The 17,172-nt window shown below is 45.8% G+C and overlaps 1 protein-coding gene across 1 annotated transcript in view; it reads right to left on the minus strand.

The window, feature by feature from the left end:
* Nucleotides 1-620: 620 nt before the first annotated feature.
* Reep5 (receptor accessory protein 5) overlaps nt 621-17,172 on the minus strand; it is a 34,202-nt gene continuing 17,650 nt past the window's right edge. The window contains exons 3-5 of the mRNA XM_052741840.1: nt 12,831-12,969; nt 5,054-5,222; nt 621-2,198 (exon numbers count right to left, since the gene is read on the minus strand). Of these exons, the coding sequence (XP_052597800.1) occupies nt 2,149-2,198; nt 5,054-5,222; nt 12,831-12,969 (358 nt within the window). The 3' untranslated portion in view covers nt 621-2,148. The remainder of the gene's footprint in view (nt 2,199-5,053; nt 5,223-12,830; nt 12,970-17,172) is intronic.

Genomic DNA, 17,172 nt, shown 5'->3' on the forward strand with positions numbered 1-17,172 from the left:
GAGGGTGTCGATCTGAAGGCCAGCCTGCACCCGTGTGTATGCACTGTACATCTTGAGAGCTCTGCAGTAATGTTCTGTGCAGCACAAGCAATGAGTCGTTTCCTTCTAGGCTAATCACTGGTAGATGCGATCGGTCGGAATGCTTTCTTTAGCGAGCCTTTAACAAAGCAACCTCTAAAGGAAAAGTATAAACCAAGTGAGGAATGAGGTTAATAAAATTCAATGCTCATTTAACTATTAGATTTCATTTTATTTTGTGGGAATTTCCTTTTCCTAACCCAGATTTTAGCAAAATTTCAAGTAAATACAATAAATGAACACAGAATGTGGCTAGTTATTTATGTCATCCCCTTGTCTGGGGTTTCAGTTATGAGAGGTCAGCCATTCTGAATCGCAGCAAGGCACCGCCGCACATCCTGAGGCCAGGGAAGGCTGTGTGTGTAAAGGGCTGGCCATCAAGTCTGACGACCTGAGTTCTGGCCCACCACGTGGTTGAAGGAGAGAACCAACTTCCACAAGTTGACCTTTGACCTCCACAAGTGCTCTGTGGCATGTATGCCTACACCCACACATATAGCACACACATATACATACTAAGTGTAATAAAAACATCTTTAAGATACTTTGAGAGACCAGATAAACATAATCTTTATTAGAGTGTATAGTCATAATTCTTCTTATTCTAATTCTTACTTTGTTCAATCAATAAACTTTGTCACAGACGTACACACACAGGAAAGAACAGTTCACATAGTTAAGTACAGTTTCAGGCAACCAAGGGAGTCTGGGGACATGGACGAAGGGACTGCAGCCCAACCATTTCTGTCTGGTATAGCACATCTTGAGGACAGGCAATATTTACTTAAAGGCTATGACCATTTCTGCAGGTGTGGATAGAGGACTCTTTTTCCCAAAACAGCAGTACTGCTGATCTGAATGACTGAAGTAGGGAAACAGTTGCTGCATGAACTCTTTGGAACATTTAAAGTTTAGTAGGGATTCTGTAACTTTACATGCCTTTGCAATACCACTCAGGTACAAATAAATGCTTTGCTTCCAGCCAGACACAAGCTCAATTCACTTAACACGCTAAGTCATGCTATTACCTTATTTGGGAAAAACAGGCGGGCAGAAGTCAGTTCAGAACGTCTCCCATGAACGGGCACTTCCATTACGTAGAAACATGTTTCCCGCAGAATGCACTAGGAAGAAAGCCATAAGCGGAGGTGGGCATGTCTTGGGAGGTACCGTGAACTGGTTTTAGAAGAGTATGGGGAGGAGAGGGGCTGAGGCAACTTGTCACCCAGTTTTGAAGGTAAAACAGGACGGTTGACATTTAGGCATCTCAAAACCAGGCAAATCTCAAGCAGGTGAGATGGTATTACTGTTTCTGCAGGGAACTGGAGCTGAGCACTGGTGTGTGCATGTATCTTCCTGTTTATCACCAGTGTGGCTACCTGCTCAACAGACTGTCCTGGCATTCAGCACTGATGTTCAGAACACAGAACAGCCAACTTCCTTTCTGCATCATTTCTTACTGTGTTCATCTGTGTATTACTCGCTTGCACTGATTTTCTGAAATGTTCTTTGGAAGCTCACACCATCAGAACAGCATCTTCAGCTTCAGCAGGTGGTCTTATTTCACAGGTTACACGTGGCGTACACAACCTTCTCCTGGCCTCTTCCGGTCAAGCTCTATGCATGTTCTAGCCAAACAATAACATTCCCCTGTATATATGTGTATATATGCACAAATACACTAAAAACACAGAACTATATAAAATCATACACCACATAAAGCAGAATCATACTGATTTCCTAGTTGTCAGTACAAGAAAATGCATGCAGGGTAAGGCCCACAGAGCAAGGGGCTTATGGACATAGATTTCCAATCTCGGTTTGTATTTCCTGGAGTATAGTGACATGTCTTCCTTCTCAGCAAAATATTTAAAAATTTTTAGGTATTTCCCACTGTGTTAGATTTAAATGAAAACACTCCCTACACACACGACAATAAAAGCAAAACAGCTTACAACACATTCCATTTTTAATACATCAGTTTCCAAGGCAACATTATTCACCGACTCTGCCACTGTCCCTAACGTAACATGGGAGTGCGAGTGGGGGTGGGGCACCGTCCAGCAGGGCTCAGGTGCTCTTCTTCTCTTCACCCAGTAAGTTCACAGTAGCTTTCTTGACTGTTGGGGGAAAGAACATTGTATCAGAAGTTTTTATAGTGTAAGCTCCATGCTTCCCGGCCACTAGATAAAGTGGGTGACTAGGATGGGTGAATTGTGCAGCTGAGCACACACCAAGGCTGTGGTCAAGGCTGAGAGGGTTCCGGGAAATGGACAAGGACAATGCTCTTTAGAGCACAAATCCTCGACTTAAGCGGCATTCTCGAAGGTCATCTAGCCTCAATGCGTGTACGACATCATCACCTCAACTATCTGTCCTGTCTCCCTCAGTCATCAAAAGCACAGGGATTGTCACGTGACCAGAGTCAGAGGAAGGGCCCACGCCAGCACTGTAAACATCCAGACCTGCTCACTGTGCCTCTATCCCCCCCAGGACAGAAGTGCCGGATGAGATGGAGGTGAGGCAGAGTCTTCTGGAAGCTCTGGTGAGACTCCACAGATGGGAGCTGTTTTCCATGGAGCCCAGAGTCCCCTGTCCGCAGGCTTTCTGGCAGTGGTTTTCCATTCACCCACTTAAAATCACCAGGTAAGGTTGACAAGGAAGGAAACAGTCTTTCTTCCTCAACTAGCTGTGTGAGAAATACCCAGTGGATCTGACCCATCTAGTGAACCAGTGAGCCAGTGAGCCAGCCCCACTTTCCTCCAATCTAAAATCCTCTTTGGGGTCTGCTGTCATGGTCCAAAGCTGGACCTGAGCAGTTGAGACAGATCTGATAGCCCATGACACCTGAACCTAGTCACGGTATGTCCCTTCAATGGCAGCCTCTTTCTAGACAGCTATCCACGCCGCTTCCTGTTCCATCCACACCCATCACTACCATCTCTCTTTCTCCACTTCCTGAAGCTCCTGTCACACCCCCACCCCCAGCTTCTCTAGCACAACCTCCATTTCCCTCTGTTTACAATGTCCCAGCCCTGGCCATTCCCTCTGTGGCACACTAGGTAGATGCTCTCTCTCAGTCTGCCTGAGGACGTGGTTGTGGGTAGCTCACTCTCTTACCACCAGACTGTGTTCTCTACGATCTGCTTCCTCCTTGCGGATATTGCCCATTCTCTCATGACATGGCTCCCCTTCTCTCCAGTCTCTTCAGATGAGCGCTCCCTCTGCCCACTCTTCAGGCCACTAATCTGTCCTTGTTGCTAAGTCTGACGGCTGTCTCTTCTGGGTCTTCTTCATCTGACCTAACCCTGCTGGCAGGTGGCTTTCCTGCTATCCTAATCCGCTTCTCCCTGCCAGTGCACCCGGCTGGTGATGCACTTCCGTCTCTTATACCCTCGATGTAAACCTGCCTCCTGGGCTCTCAATATCTGTATCCACGTGGCTGTCTTAACTGCTCCATGCAGGTATCTATCTAATAGACATTCAGACATCTGCCCAGGACTGGATTCTGTATTTCCCACTACCCAGTCTTCCCGCCTCAAAGGCAAGTCTATCCTTTCAACTGTTGAGGCTGGAGAGCCTGGTCTGGCTTCTCTCTCTGCAACTTCTAGCCTAATTCATATACAAATCCTACTGTCCCTACCTTAAAAAATCCACTTTCATACTTATTATTGCTACTTCACTGTCACTACTACAAATCCTGAAGCTAACAAATCCTGAAGCTATCATCTCTAGCCAGATCACAACATCCCAACTACTGATTTCCTTCCTTTTTTTTTTTTTAATAAGATTTATTTATTATGTATACAGTGTTCTGTCTGCAGGCCAGAAGAGGGCGCCAGATCTCATTACAGATGGTTGGGAGTCACCGTGTGGTTGCTGGGAATTGAACTCAGGACCTCTGGAAGAACAGCCAATGCTCTTAACCACTGAGCCATCTCTCCAGCCTGATTTCCTTCCTTCCTGAGTCCATTCCCTCACCTTCCCCCCAGAGCTGAGGACCGAACTCACCAGCTCCTTGTGCTCGCTAAGCAAATGCTCTAGAACTGAGCTAAGTCCCCAACCCCCTCACTCTGCTCTTAGTGCAGCGGCCACAGCCCACACTGCTCCCTGCTCAGCACCTTTCTCACACACAGTTGAAGCCAGCGCCCATGGCCCCTGGGCAGCCCCCGTCTGCCTCCTGCCCGCCTCTCTGTCTCTGTCTCCTGCTCTCCCTCCACGTTTCCTTTACTGCTTCTCCCTCCAAGCTTTCCCACAAACAGTTCCTGGACAATCTGCCCTCCGGTTTCCTGCTACTTTCCAAGTCTGACTCAGGACAGCCTGTGACGGCTATCTTGGTTTTCAACTCAGCACACCTGGGAAGACAGAACCCCAGTCGTGGGAGTCTGTGGGCATGTCTCTGGGGACATTTGCTTGATTGTTAATTGATGCAAGAGAGCCCCACCCCGTGTTGTATAAGAAAGAAAGAGCCCAACACAAACCTCGAAGCCAGCCAGCAAGCTGCACCCTCCCTGACCTCTGCGGCCAGCTCCTGCCTGGGAGTCCCTGTTAAGTTGCAAACCTTTCCTTCCCAAGCTGGTTTCTGATGGAAAGGTTTTATCACAGCAGCAGAAAACCAAGCTAGCACAGCCTCCTGGTGAGGATTTCCCGACGTCTCTATTGTCAACAAACTGCTCTTCTAGCTTCTGCCTCCCAAACGCTGAGGTTGCGGTCACGTCACCACACCCAGCAGCAGAAACAATCAGAATGTCATGCTAAACCGGTCAGCCTGAACTGACCTACAGAATTTATCGAACGGTAGATGATACTCTAAAATATCTGCCTCAAGTGGACAAGTAATTTTTCTAATGTGATGACTGAATGTGTCACCGAGGAAGCAGCGGAGGAACCGGAGAGGACAAGGAGGCCAATAAGCCTGCTGGTGGAGCCCAGGGCATCACACTCCACACACTGCACCAAGTCCCCTAAGCCTTACCTTCTTTAGTGATGGCGTCTGCGGTCTCTTTGGCTTTGTCTTTCACGTCCTTCACCACGTTGTCTACCTGGGACTCATGTTTCAGGAAGATGGGCCGGATGATGCGTCTGTAGAGCAGCTCAGCCCCGTTAGACGGGCTCGGGGCCATGCACCACAGCAGGAAGCCACACTGCAGGGGGCAGAGCACCGGTGAGTGGGGACCTGGGCACTCGGGGACCACACTCACGCCCCCCCACTCTGGGGATAGCTGCTGTTTCTGACATCTCCACTGGTGTTTCTGGGGTTCTCTGAAGGCTAACTGGAGGCTTTTCTTAGATAGAAAAACACACAAGCATTCATGGACCAGCAGGAGCTACACAGAGAGACTATCTCAAAAGAGAAGGAAGAGGAAAAGAGGAGCTGGGAACACAGTTCAGCTGTTTCAGTGCTACCTAGCCCAGTCAAAACCCTGGGTTCAATCCCAGCACCCCAAAAACTAGGTACGGTGGGGCCAGCCCATAATTCCAGCCCTCTGTGGAGGTGGAGCAAGAGGACCAGGCATTCAAGGTCCTCCTCACCTACACAGGGAAGTGGAAGCCATGGGACATGTGAGACCATGTCTAAAATAAGCAGATAAATAAAATAAGTAAGAATGGGAGGTAGGGAGAATGACAGGAAAGTAAAGGGAATATAAATATGTCATCATGAAACCCACCATGTTTTAAAGTGTGTGTGTGTGTGTGTGTGTGTGTGTGTGTGTGTGTTCTGAAATATGGTGCATGTGAGTGCAGGGGCACGCGTGGAGGTCAAAGGCCAACTTTCAGGAATCAGTTCTCTCCCTCCACTGTGGGTTCTGTGAATCAAGTGCAGGCCGTCAGTCTTCACAGAGAACACTGTCACCCCCGGCCCCATCTTGTCAGCGGAAACCTTTTCTTAAAACTTTTCTTAAAGTGACTACCTACTAATAAAAACCAATGAATAAGGGGCGGGGAGATGGCTTGCTGCACAAGCATGGGGACCTGAGTGTGTGGTGTGTGTGTGTGTGTGTGTGTGTGTGTACACATGCAGGTAAGCACACACACCCTACACACAGATACACAGACACTCAGCGGCAGGCTTACCACTTTTAACATACAAGATTGAGGTCAACATAGGCAAAAAGCGAAACTTCAAAGAAAGGAGAGGGATATGTCTCTGGCTAGTATGTTTACATAGAATGTCTGGTTTTCAGGAATAAATTATTCATAAAGAGACAGATAATCACTTCAAAAGTGGCATCAAAGTGAGACACAAAAGACCCACCAGATTAAGAATCAAAAGGTCCATTTCATGAGCTTAAGCAACTCAGCATATTTGAATCCTTTTTCTGTTCTATGGGGTTTTAGGAAAATCATGATTTGTTTTTTATGGTTTTTTTTACATTTATTTATTTACTTTATGTGGACAACTGCTTTGCCTGCAAGTATGTATTGTGACATATGTTCATATAGTGCCCACAGAGGTCAGATCCCTCTGGAAACAGAGTTATGGGTGGCTGTGAGCCATCATGTGGGTGGTGGGAATCGAACCTGGGTCCTCTGGAGGAGCAGTAAGTTGCTCTTCACTGTTGATCCATCTCTCCAGCCCCATAATGTTTTTTTTATCAGTTAGCAGTAGAGCAACAGTATCATCTAAAGTTCTCACTGTTCATTAGTGGAACCCTCTGAAACGCCATCCACCTACAGAGACTCCAGCGGGCAGGGTCTCTTTTCTGCATGAATTAAGGCAGGACTAACAGAGCGGAGCCAGGTGTCTCCAGTTCTGTTCTCAGTGTGATCATTCTGTGGAATACACAGCCAGAGATCCACTTGGTACTTCCTGGTACCCTCTAGCCACTGTCTTGGGACAGTAAAATAATTACTGCTCAGTATCTACATTCTCAGCATTTTCCAGTTCTCATATTAAAAATAAGGTTAATTACCATTCAACTCTCAAGGCAATACCCAGCTACCAGCTTTCAAAACTCCACCTTAATCTATGTTAACTATTTCTCACACAGATGTGACCTCATTTTCCATCAAGCTCTCCTCCGAGTGCCCGATGAGAACTCTCCCAGAGGCACACATAAGCCCACTCTTACCGACAGTTCAGACGAAAGACACATACTGCTTTAACTGGACCACTTCCACATCAGCACTGACACAATAAATCCACATGACAACAGCCAGACTTCTGTCTGCGGCTCCAAAGCTAGTTGTAGGGGTACAACTGATAGTCAGGGACCATCCTGTCAGAATTTAAAGCTAATTTAAAGCTAACACCAGAGAAAATGTATCTCTAGGGCTGGAGATGTAGCTCAATGACATAATACTTGTCTAAAATGCACCAGGCCCAAAGGTCAATCCCCAGCAACACACACACACACACACACACACACACACACACACACACACACACACACACACACACACACACAACACACATGCCTGGTTTTATGTATCAACTTTTCCTACTCTGCTACAATGAACTGGTCAGAAACCTAAGTCTATCATTTATGTTCTGATAACATGAAAATAGGAGAGAAACTGTCTGAAGAACAAGAGAGAGGAAATATGCTCAGAATACAACATGTATTTGCATGAATGGCCTTATGTAAACTTGTATAACTAAGGAAGGAGGAAAATAAATACATAAATCTAGATTTTGGAAAGCCTTTGCAATATAGCCACAGAAAGGTGTCAGGTTAAATTTAAAATCAACTGTTCAAAAAATAAAGAAAATAAAATCAATTGTTCAAGCTGTGCACAATAATTTGAGGTTACCTGAGCTACACAGTAAAATACCTATCCCTTCATTTGTAAGTTACGCCACTAATAAACTTTCCTTTTAACTACGTGGAGTGGCCTTAATAATTTCACCAATAGCTGAGAGTTCTTACATCTTGACCCACAGGTAACAGGAAGTAGTCTGAGACACTGGGCATGGCTTGAGCATATATGAGACTTCAAAGCCCACCCCCACAGTGACTCCAACACCCTGTCTTTAGGGAAATGTAAAACAAAAGTGACTGTTCTTCCTGAACCACAAATAAAATGACACAGAGCAGAGAAGGGGGGTAAGATACAAAGGTAAGTTTGTATCCTACTGAAGTACCTATTTTCACTTCTGCTCCTGTGATAATACAGTCTGACAAAGCAACTTAGGGAAGGAAAGGGCATGTTTCAGCTTCCAGGTCCTTCCCTGAGGGAAGGCAAGGCAGAAACCATGGAGGAACATGCTTGCTGCTCACCATAGTCTCAAGTTCAGCTTTCTTACCCAGCCCAGGACCCGCTGCCCAGGGAATGGCACCACCCACAGGTGGCCCGGGCTCGCCTACAACAATCAGCAATCAAGACACTCCCCCAAGGCACGCCCACGGGCCAGTCAATTGAAACCCACTTCTCCGGCCACTCTAGATTGGGTCAAGTCCACACTCAACACTAACGAGGACCAAGTTAAAATGAGAAATGGTGGCTCCGGGGAGAGATGGCTCAGTCCCTAAAGCACTTGACGTGGAGTGTGAGCACAGGACTTGACCCCTAGCACCCATGTGCAAAGCTGGGTGGGCTAGACAGGCTTCCCCCAGAGCAAGCTGGCTAGCAAAACTGATGAGCTCTGGGTTCAGCAAGAGACTAAGCCTCAGTAAATGAAATAGGAAGCAATCGAGGAAAACACTGATATTAACTTCTGTCCTCCACACATTGTGCCCATATATGTGGACATGGACACAGACAGACACACATAAGAAAGAAATGTTATCACGTTCTTCGCCAACAAAAGGAAAAGCATCTTGTGCAACCCTCCTGCACTGTGGACATTTCCTTGGGGTTATATTGTGAGGCCATCATTTTTCAATTCAACAAGAAACTCTCATGTCTGTTCTAATGACACACTGTTCACTGCCAGTACATTACATGGCCCATTCCCTGTACACTCATTCACACCAAGGATTTTCAATCTTTAAACTCTCTGCCAGGCCGGGCTTGGTGACACACACCAGCGTTTACTGCTGTGGAATAATCCTCTTGTACACTGTGAAGATTTGTCACTTGAATTGGTTTAATAAAACAATGATTGGCCAGTAGCCAGGCAGGAAGTATAGGCTGGGTGACCAAACTAAGAATGCTGGGAAGAGGAAGGGCAGAGCAGGAGTTGCCAGCCAGACACAGAGGAAGCAAGATTAGAATGCTGTACTGAGAAAAGGCACCAAGCCATGTGGCTAAACACAGATAAGAATTATGGGTTAATTTAAGTGTAAGAGCTAGTCAGTAATAAGCCTGAGCTACCAGCCAAGCATTTATAATTAACATAAGCCTCTGTGTGGTAATTTGGGAATTAGCTGCTGGGTATTTAGGAATTGCTGCTGGGACAGAAACTTCTGCCTACAGTTTAATGCACAGCAAGTTCAAGGTCAGCCGAAGTCACAAGAGACTGTCTCAAAAAACAAAAATCTGTCAATTTAGTGAATACAATATGAGGCTTTATTATTTTAACTCCCTGTGTTGGAAGTTTTTGTCAACTAGACACAAACCTGGGAAGAGGGAATCTTTTTAACTATTTTTTATTTTGTTTTACATGTCCAAGTGTTTTACCTGTCTGTATGTCTATGCATCATGTATGTGTCTGGTACTGGTGGAAGCCAGAAAAGGGCACGGGATCCCCTGGGACTGGAGTTATACATGGTTATGACCTGCCACATGAGTGCTGGGAATTGAACCCTCGTACCTCTTCCAGAACAGCCAGTGTTCTTATCTCTTCAGCCCCAGAAGAGGGAATCTTAATTGAGAAAATGCCCCCACCAGATTGGTCTCTACACAATTCTGTGAGAATTTTCCTGATTAATAATCGATATGGAGCCGGGCGGTGGTGGCGCACGCCTTTAATCCCAGCACTCGGGAGGCAGAGGCAGGCGGATCTCTGTGAGTTCGAGGCCAGCCTGGTCTACAGCGCGAGATCCAGGAAAGGTACAAAGCTACACAGAGAAACCCTGTCTCGAAAAACCAAAAAAAAAAAAAAAAAAAAAAAAAAAAAAAAAAAAAATAATCGATATGGGAGGGCGCAGCCTGCTGTGGGTGGTGTCACCGAGGCAGGTAGTCCTGGTTTGGGTAAGAAAGCAGGCTGAGCAAGCCAGAGAAGCAAGCCAGGAAACAGCACCTCTCCACGGCTTCTACTTCAGCTCCTGCCTCCAGATTCCTGCCTCGACTTCCCTCCACAACAGACTGACTGTAAGCTGTAAGACAAAGCCTTTCCTCTCCAGGCTGCTTCTGGACAGTGTTTTAACTAAGACACCCCAACCCCATGTCACTGGGGAGGGTGCTTCTTGGACACTCACACTTACATTTTTTTCTTTTTGCTTAAATAGCTATATAGAAATTCTGCCTGTTTTTTCTTTACAGGAATTTTTATATATTTTGTATATCAGTTCCTTACTTGATATAAATCTTGTAAATATATCCTCCTGGTCTGTCATTTTTTGATGCAGTTTTATGCTACCTGTTGCCATACAGAAATTGAGTTATTAAAATGTTTATTTAGTCAAATTTATCAAATCTTTTTTGGGACTTTTGCATTTTTTGTTTCCAGACCTCGAAGTTTAAAAAAAAAGGGGGGAGGGAAACCAACCAAAGATCATGATTTCCTCACTCTTCAGGATCTGGCAGATACAACTTCGAGGCATCTTTGAGGTTGGGGAGGGGAAGATGGAGGGGGGAGTCACTCATTCACTGTTTCTTCTGCTGCCTCAGTCTCCCCAAGCTAGAATGGACTCATCCACCCCAACTCTGGCATAAATGGGTGTGGCCTTTATTCCACAGCCAGAGTTTCTGAATCCCTTGGAGGAAAATTGGTTTTTAGACCAAAATAATAAGACACTTGATGAGTACACTGTTTCTAAAGAAAAACAAGATAATCAACTACAGACTGTCAGGATCGAAACCACAACTGAATGACACGGAATTTTACAGCAGACTGTTTCCAGCTCAAAGAAGTGAGACGGCTGTGTGAGCCTCGTGGCCAGAGCCGAGAGCTGACGCTGGAACCGTACAGAAGGAGAGACCCGACTCCTGGAGGTGTCCTTGGCTGTCACAAGCGCACACTCACACAAGTAAATTAAAATTAAAATACGAGCCCAGCAAAAATAGTCAGGCTTGAAAATTATGGTAGTTGAAATAAAAATCACAACACATGACATTAATTGTGGAATGGTTCTAACTATGAGCAAATGTAAGAACTAGACAGACAGACAGGAAAGAGGGACATGTGGACAGATTTTTTTTTTTAAAATAAAGGCTAAAATCAAATAGCAAAGGAAAACTACGTTTCTTATATCTCAGAATTTAAAATCAGGAGAAAGGAGCTGGTGGGGTAGCTCAGTGGTAGAGCGCTTGCAAAACCCTGGTTCAACTCCCCACCCAGAAAAAAAAAAACAAACAAAAAAGAAACTGAAGAGTGAAAAGGCGCCATTATCTAATCTCCCGCACCCAAGCTTCCTTAGATTAAAAATGAAGTATGCAAATGTATACAAATAAAAATAAAAACAACTGTAAATGAGTTAAAGATGGATGAGTAACAATGACCAGGTGGAGAGAAACTTCAGGGGTGCTGCAGCATGCTGACTAGATGACGGACTGAATGGCATTTTCAAGTCATACTTCTGTAAGTGGGAACGATGGGGACATGGAAGGGTGTAAGCATCAGGTAGGATGGGGGTCGGGGAGAAGAGCCAATTATTTTTCAATGGAAATCAAGAGATATGTATAAAATAGAAAAAAGCAACTAAGCCAAGTAGTAGAGACACAGAGGTAAACGACAAAACTAAATTGCCATAAAAGAGGTGAAAGTGAGCCTTTTTGTTTTTTAAAAATATTTACTCTTATTCTGTGCACATGAGTGTTCAGCTTATGTGTGCCTGGTATCCATGGAGGCCGGAAGAGGCATCAGATCCTCTGGACCTTTAAACTATGCCACGAGCACTGCACGTTAAAATGACTACAAGGGAGAGGGGATAGCCTAGAGTCCCTCACGGCTGGACACGGCACCTTCTCTAGCTTGCAAACTCTGCGCTCTGGCACCCAGAGGTGTTAGGTACATGTCACCCACTGACGAGAGCAGAGCCTCTTCCGTGGAAGACAAGTGGGAAACCACCCGGGGAGAAGAACCTCCATATCCATGAAATGGACACCTTTCCCTCTCTTGTTCACCTCTGGTGCAGACCAGAAGCCCACAGAGATCCAGCTATGAGTTCCAGTTTCCTGTCCACTTCCCCAAATGTTGGCAGCTTGGGCTTGTCCTGTGCCAAAAACAAGGCTTGGCAGGGCTGAGCTCTGACTACTACACCAGCCAAAGTTACCAAGATGACTTTCAGAAGCAACGGGACATTTTCTTCTCCAAGTCTATCATGGGAATGACATGCTTTCCCCCAAATAACCACTCCTGTCCAGCACTATGAATGCTGAAAACATGCTGACGTTTCTTTGTTGCGTCACACGTCACTGCATGAAGATTAATGGCAACACTTGTGTCAAGTCACAATGCTTCCAATCCCTGCAACTGCCAAACACACCTTTTGACACCAGCTGTCCCGGCTCTTCCAAGGCCTTAAACAAAGGAAGGGAGGGAGCCATGAATGCTGCCTTCTCAGCTGTAATCGGAGACAAGAACCCTAGCAGCCCACATTTAAGTCCTTGCTCCTACTATTCCTGGTAAAGGGCCCTGAGACGGAGTCCAAGAGAGGGCAAAGGAGACAGACGTGGAGGTGATGGCCCATTAGAAGCCACTGTACCTTCAGCATGTAGTAGAAGGGAAACCAGGACAGGAAGAGGTCCGAGAAGAATTCAGCAATGCTGAACACGCCGTACACCACCCAGTAAGTCAGCCACTGGGTGTCATCGTCTTTGTTAGGACTCTCGATGGCTTTCATTCTGAAAAGCAACACAAAAGAAAATACGTTGTGAATTAGTGAGATTCATTATTCCTTCACAGCCCGTTCTCCAACATCAGGCAGATGGATCAACTGTGGCAAACTTCACCTCCAGCTCTCAGGGGCCAGAGGCAGGAGGACCTCTGAGTTCCAGGCCAGCCTGGGCTACAAAACGAGACCCTGTCAAAACAATACAATCTCCCCAACAGCTCCTGGGATACCTTTTTGGTTTTGTTCTGTCTTTTAGAGAGAAACTGTAGCTGAGAGAGGAGAAACAGCATGTGTTACAAGTAGCGGAGATGGACTTATACCTAGGAGCACCTCCAAAGCCGGTGTTTACTGTACTGTAACCGGCCATTTTCTTCATTAGACCCTGGACAGCACCCAGCAAAATGTCTGGACAAGGTGGACATTTAACATTTACTAATCAATATAAGTACAATGGGAGGTTTGCAACCTTGCTTTGGGAAGATACCACTGAGATCTTGTCCTGGACTAGAAAAAGCCACGGCCCACAAAAAGAGCAGAGAAAAGGTCACAGTCTCAAAGTCTAAATCCCCAGGAGACCAGTCCGTCCTCCCCTCCTTACTTGGGCAGGGGAGGGTTCCATCAGAAGTGAAAGGGTGAAGGTCGGAGTTGGTGTTCCAGGCCGCTGACTCACAAACCTAGAGGATGACCATCTACAGCACCTGCAGCACTTGGTAAAACAGGATGTCTAGTCTTCTCGAGACCTACCCATTCAGACTCTGGGAGGCAGAGGACAGCCGCATGCCCTCAGAGCTGTATAGGAACCAGGTGTGATGGCACACACCTGACGTTCCAGCACTTGGAAGGTGAAGGCAGGGCAGTAATAAATAAAAGAGGGCTGGCGGGGGGGTGGTTTAGTGGGTGAAGCACACTGAGAAGCTGCGTCCGGATCCCCAGAACCCATGTAAATCCGAACCCAGCAACATGTGTCTGATCTCGGCACCACTACAGCAGACGAGAGACAAAAACAACCATCCTCGGAAGCTCGCTAGCCAGCTAGCCTGGCGGACACCGTGGCAAATAAGAGACCCTGCCTCCAATGAGGAAGGCAAAGACTGACACCTGATATTGTCCTCTGACCCCCACAGGGGGGCCATGGCAAGCATGTGCCAACCCACAAACATACACCCCAAACATGCTAAGATTTTTCTTTTTTAGAAAAGAAAATTGTGCATTGATCCCAATGGAGAGCCACACTTGACGACCATCATTTCAGATTTCCAGTCCTGACAGCACTACCCTACCTACTCATTTCTAAGAAAGAAAACCCCAGAAGCTCCATAGAATATTTAACTACATAAACTATGTGTTACATTTGTTTCTGCTGCCTTTGTTAGCGACTACAGATGTGTTACATTCCTGTGTGCTGCATCTGTTTAATAATGTACAGATGTGTTACATTTGCTTCACCTTGCGGGCCTAAGGCACCTGATTGGTCTAATAAAGAGCTGAATGACCAACAGCAAGGCAGGAGAGGGATTGGGGAAGGGGGCTGGCAGACAAAGAGAGTAAGTAGGAGGGGAAATCTAGACCTGGAAAAGAGAGAAGAGAAAAAAAAAAGGAGAAAGAGGGAGGGACATGCCCGGACAAGAAGCCAGGCAGCTGCCAGCCAGCCACAAGGAGCAGTGAAAGTAAGATAAACAGAAGGAAAGTAAACAGCCCTGAGGCAAAAGGTAGACAGACAGAAACAGGTTAATTTAAGTTAAAAGAGCTAGCCAGAAATGAGCTAAGATAAGGCTGAGCATTCATAAGCAGTAAGTTTCTGTGTCATGACTTGGGAGCTGGTGAGTGGCCCGAAAGAAAAAGCCTGGTACATGGTAGCCCAAGTGATTTCCCAGGGGCTGCACTGGAGGACAGTCACCTTTTCCCAGCACTGAGCAGACCCAGAGAGGAAAAGTGCACAGAAGACACAGAAGAGAACTTACAGCTGCAATAAACCCACTCCACCAGCCTGGAATGCACACCTGAACACTCTCAAGTGTGTAAGGAACTTGAGATAAAACATTTAAAACCGTTCACCGAGATTTTAACAACTACATCTAAAAGCCCACTATTTGCTTTGCTGGACCAAAGCCTCTGGTTCTTTTCAGTTTCCAGCTAAACTCCAGAGGCATTCTGGAACAATCCCAGAAGCCCCTGGCAATGACTGCGGCTCTCTGCGCAGGCCTGGCTTCATTGGAAGTGGCAGACACTGATCCTGAGCTCTGAACTCATGGAGTAAATACAGGCTCTTCTGGACACACTGTGGTCTCTCAGGTCCATTACTCTCTGCAGGCCTACACTACCAATTCTACCACTGATCCAAAGTCTGACCACCTCTGCTCAGCACTGCAGCCTCTTTCTTCTCTGTCCTGAGCCACTGACCATGGAGGAATGGAGCTCCTCTTCCCTAGAGCAGACGGCAAGGAAGAAGCTGAGCTTGGTGAATGACAGAGCTACGGTGGGAAAGATGGTTCGATGCTCTGGGGGAGTCGGCAATTCTACAAATTCATGGAAAATAAGGAACCACAAATGTTGAGTTGGAGGCATCTCAGAGATGAATTAACTAAATTCTCCATTTTTAAATTCTTATCTTTTTGGTATTTTCAGACAGGTTCTCGTGTAGTCCAGGCTGGCTTCAAATTTGCTGCACAGCTGAGGCTGGCCTTGGACTGCTCATCCTCCTGCCTCTGTCTCCCAAGTGCTGGGATTGTAGGAATGCACTAGCACACCTGGCCATGCTAGAGTGTGTGTGTGTGTGTGTGTGTGTGAGTGTGAGAGTGTGTGTGTGTGTGTGTGTGTGTGTGTGTGTGTGAACAAGGAGGTCAAAGAGGACAGAGTGGGGGCTGGAGAGATGGCTCAGAGGTTAAGAGCACTGGCTGCTCTTCCAGAGGTCCTGAGTTCAATTCACAGCAGCCACATGGTGGCTCACAACTATCTGTAATGAGATCTGGTGGCCTCTTCTGGCCTGCAGGCATACTGTATACATAATAAATAAGTCTTTAAAAAAAAAGAGGGCAGAGTGGTATCAAAATGCATTCTAATTCATTAAGAGATTATAGAGGCTCCACACAACACAATATTTAAAGGGGGAATGGTGTACTTAAACACATTTTTAATATTCTGATACCTTTATAAAGGACAACAATAAAGATGTCCTAGATACATTGCTAAGTATAAAAACATTCTCATTCTGTGTTAAAACGAAACAAGCAAACAAAGAAAAGATGTGTTTGTGTGCTGACAGACCAAGACAGGGGTCCGGAAAGCTTCCAGAGTATAAAACAGTCCTGAGTATTGGGGTAACAAACTTTCCTTCTTTAAGGTCTTTGTAATGAGCAGGACGAAGGGGCAGAGGAGAGTTCTATTCGAAAACCCTGAGCTCCACACTGTAACTACTGCTTCCTATGAGGCCAGTTTTCTCTGGAGCTTCGCTAGAAACAGACACTAAAGTGAACATACTCATGTAATTCTCTTGAGGAAATAGCTAATAGATTTCCTTATAAACAGTCTTCTCGAACAATGGCACAGTCTGTGCTTTGGGGATTAAAAGCCTTCGATACATACACAGAGAAACAGGAGAGACGCAAAGCCCAATGGATTAAATGGACTCATCTGAACTTTCTACTTGAACAAAATAAACTATCAAAACTTAATTTCTCTAAGTCAGGGTAACCGGGCACCACTTGACCACCCTGCCCACACCACCCATTCAAACCTGGGGCGGGTATTCATTCTCTCTGGGCTTTCGCTTGCTATCTACCAAGTGATATACCTTACTGTGTTGCTGTGACAATTACAGTGGTTAGTATATGTAATGCATTTGTAACACTGAATGGAACAGAATAAATACGTCCATAGTAGGTAATAATTATAGTAATGCTTGCTAGTACTCTTAGGGAGGTGAGCAGTCAGAGGCAGAAAAAGACCACTAGTTCTCTGACTAAGAGCTGGTAGAGGAATGTTATCAGTTAAGAAGGCTAAAAGGATAATAGAGAATTATAGATGGATTTTAATTATACCTCAAATCCTCTGTGCTCTAAGAATAAAGAGTTAGCCGAAATTCCCAGAGTCCTGTTTGCAGGTTAGTAGGGACATTTGGATACCGGTGAAACATTATTTGGGCCAACTCTGGAAGAAACACTGGGAAAAATTACTTTCTTTGGTACTGAACTGGTCCTGATCCACACGGGGCACT

The sequence above is a fragment of the Peromyscus californicus genome, unplaced genomic scaffold (assembly GCF_007827085.1).
Source record: "Peromyscus californicus insignis strain IS unplaced genomic scaffold, ASM782708v3 Scaffold_17__1_contigs__length_78620276, whole genome shotgun sequence".
Lineage (NCBI taxonomy): Eukaryota > Metazoa > Chordata > Mammalia > Rodentia > Cricetidae > Peromyscus > Peromyscus californicus.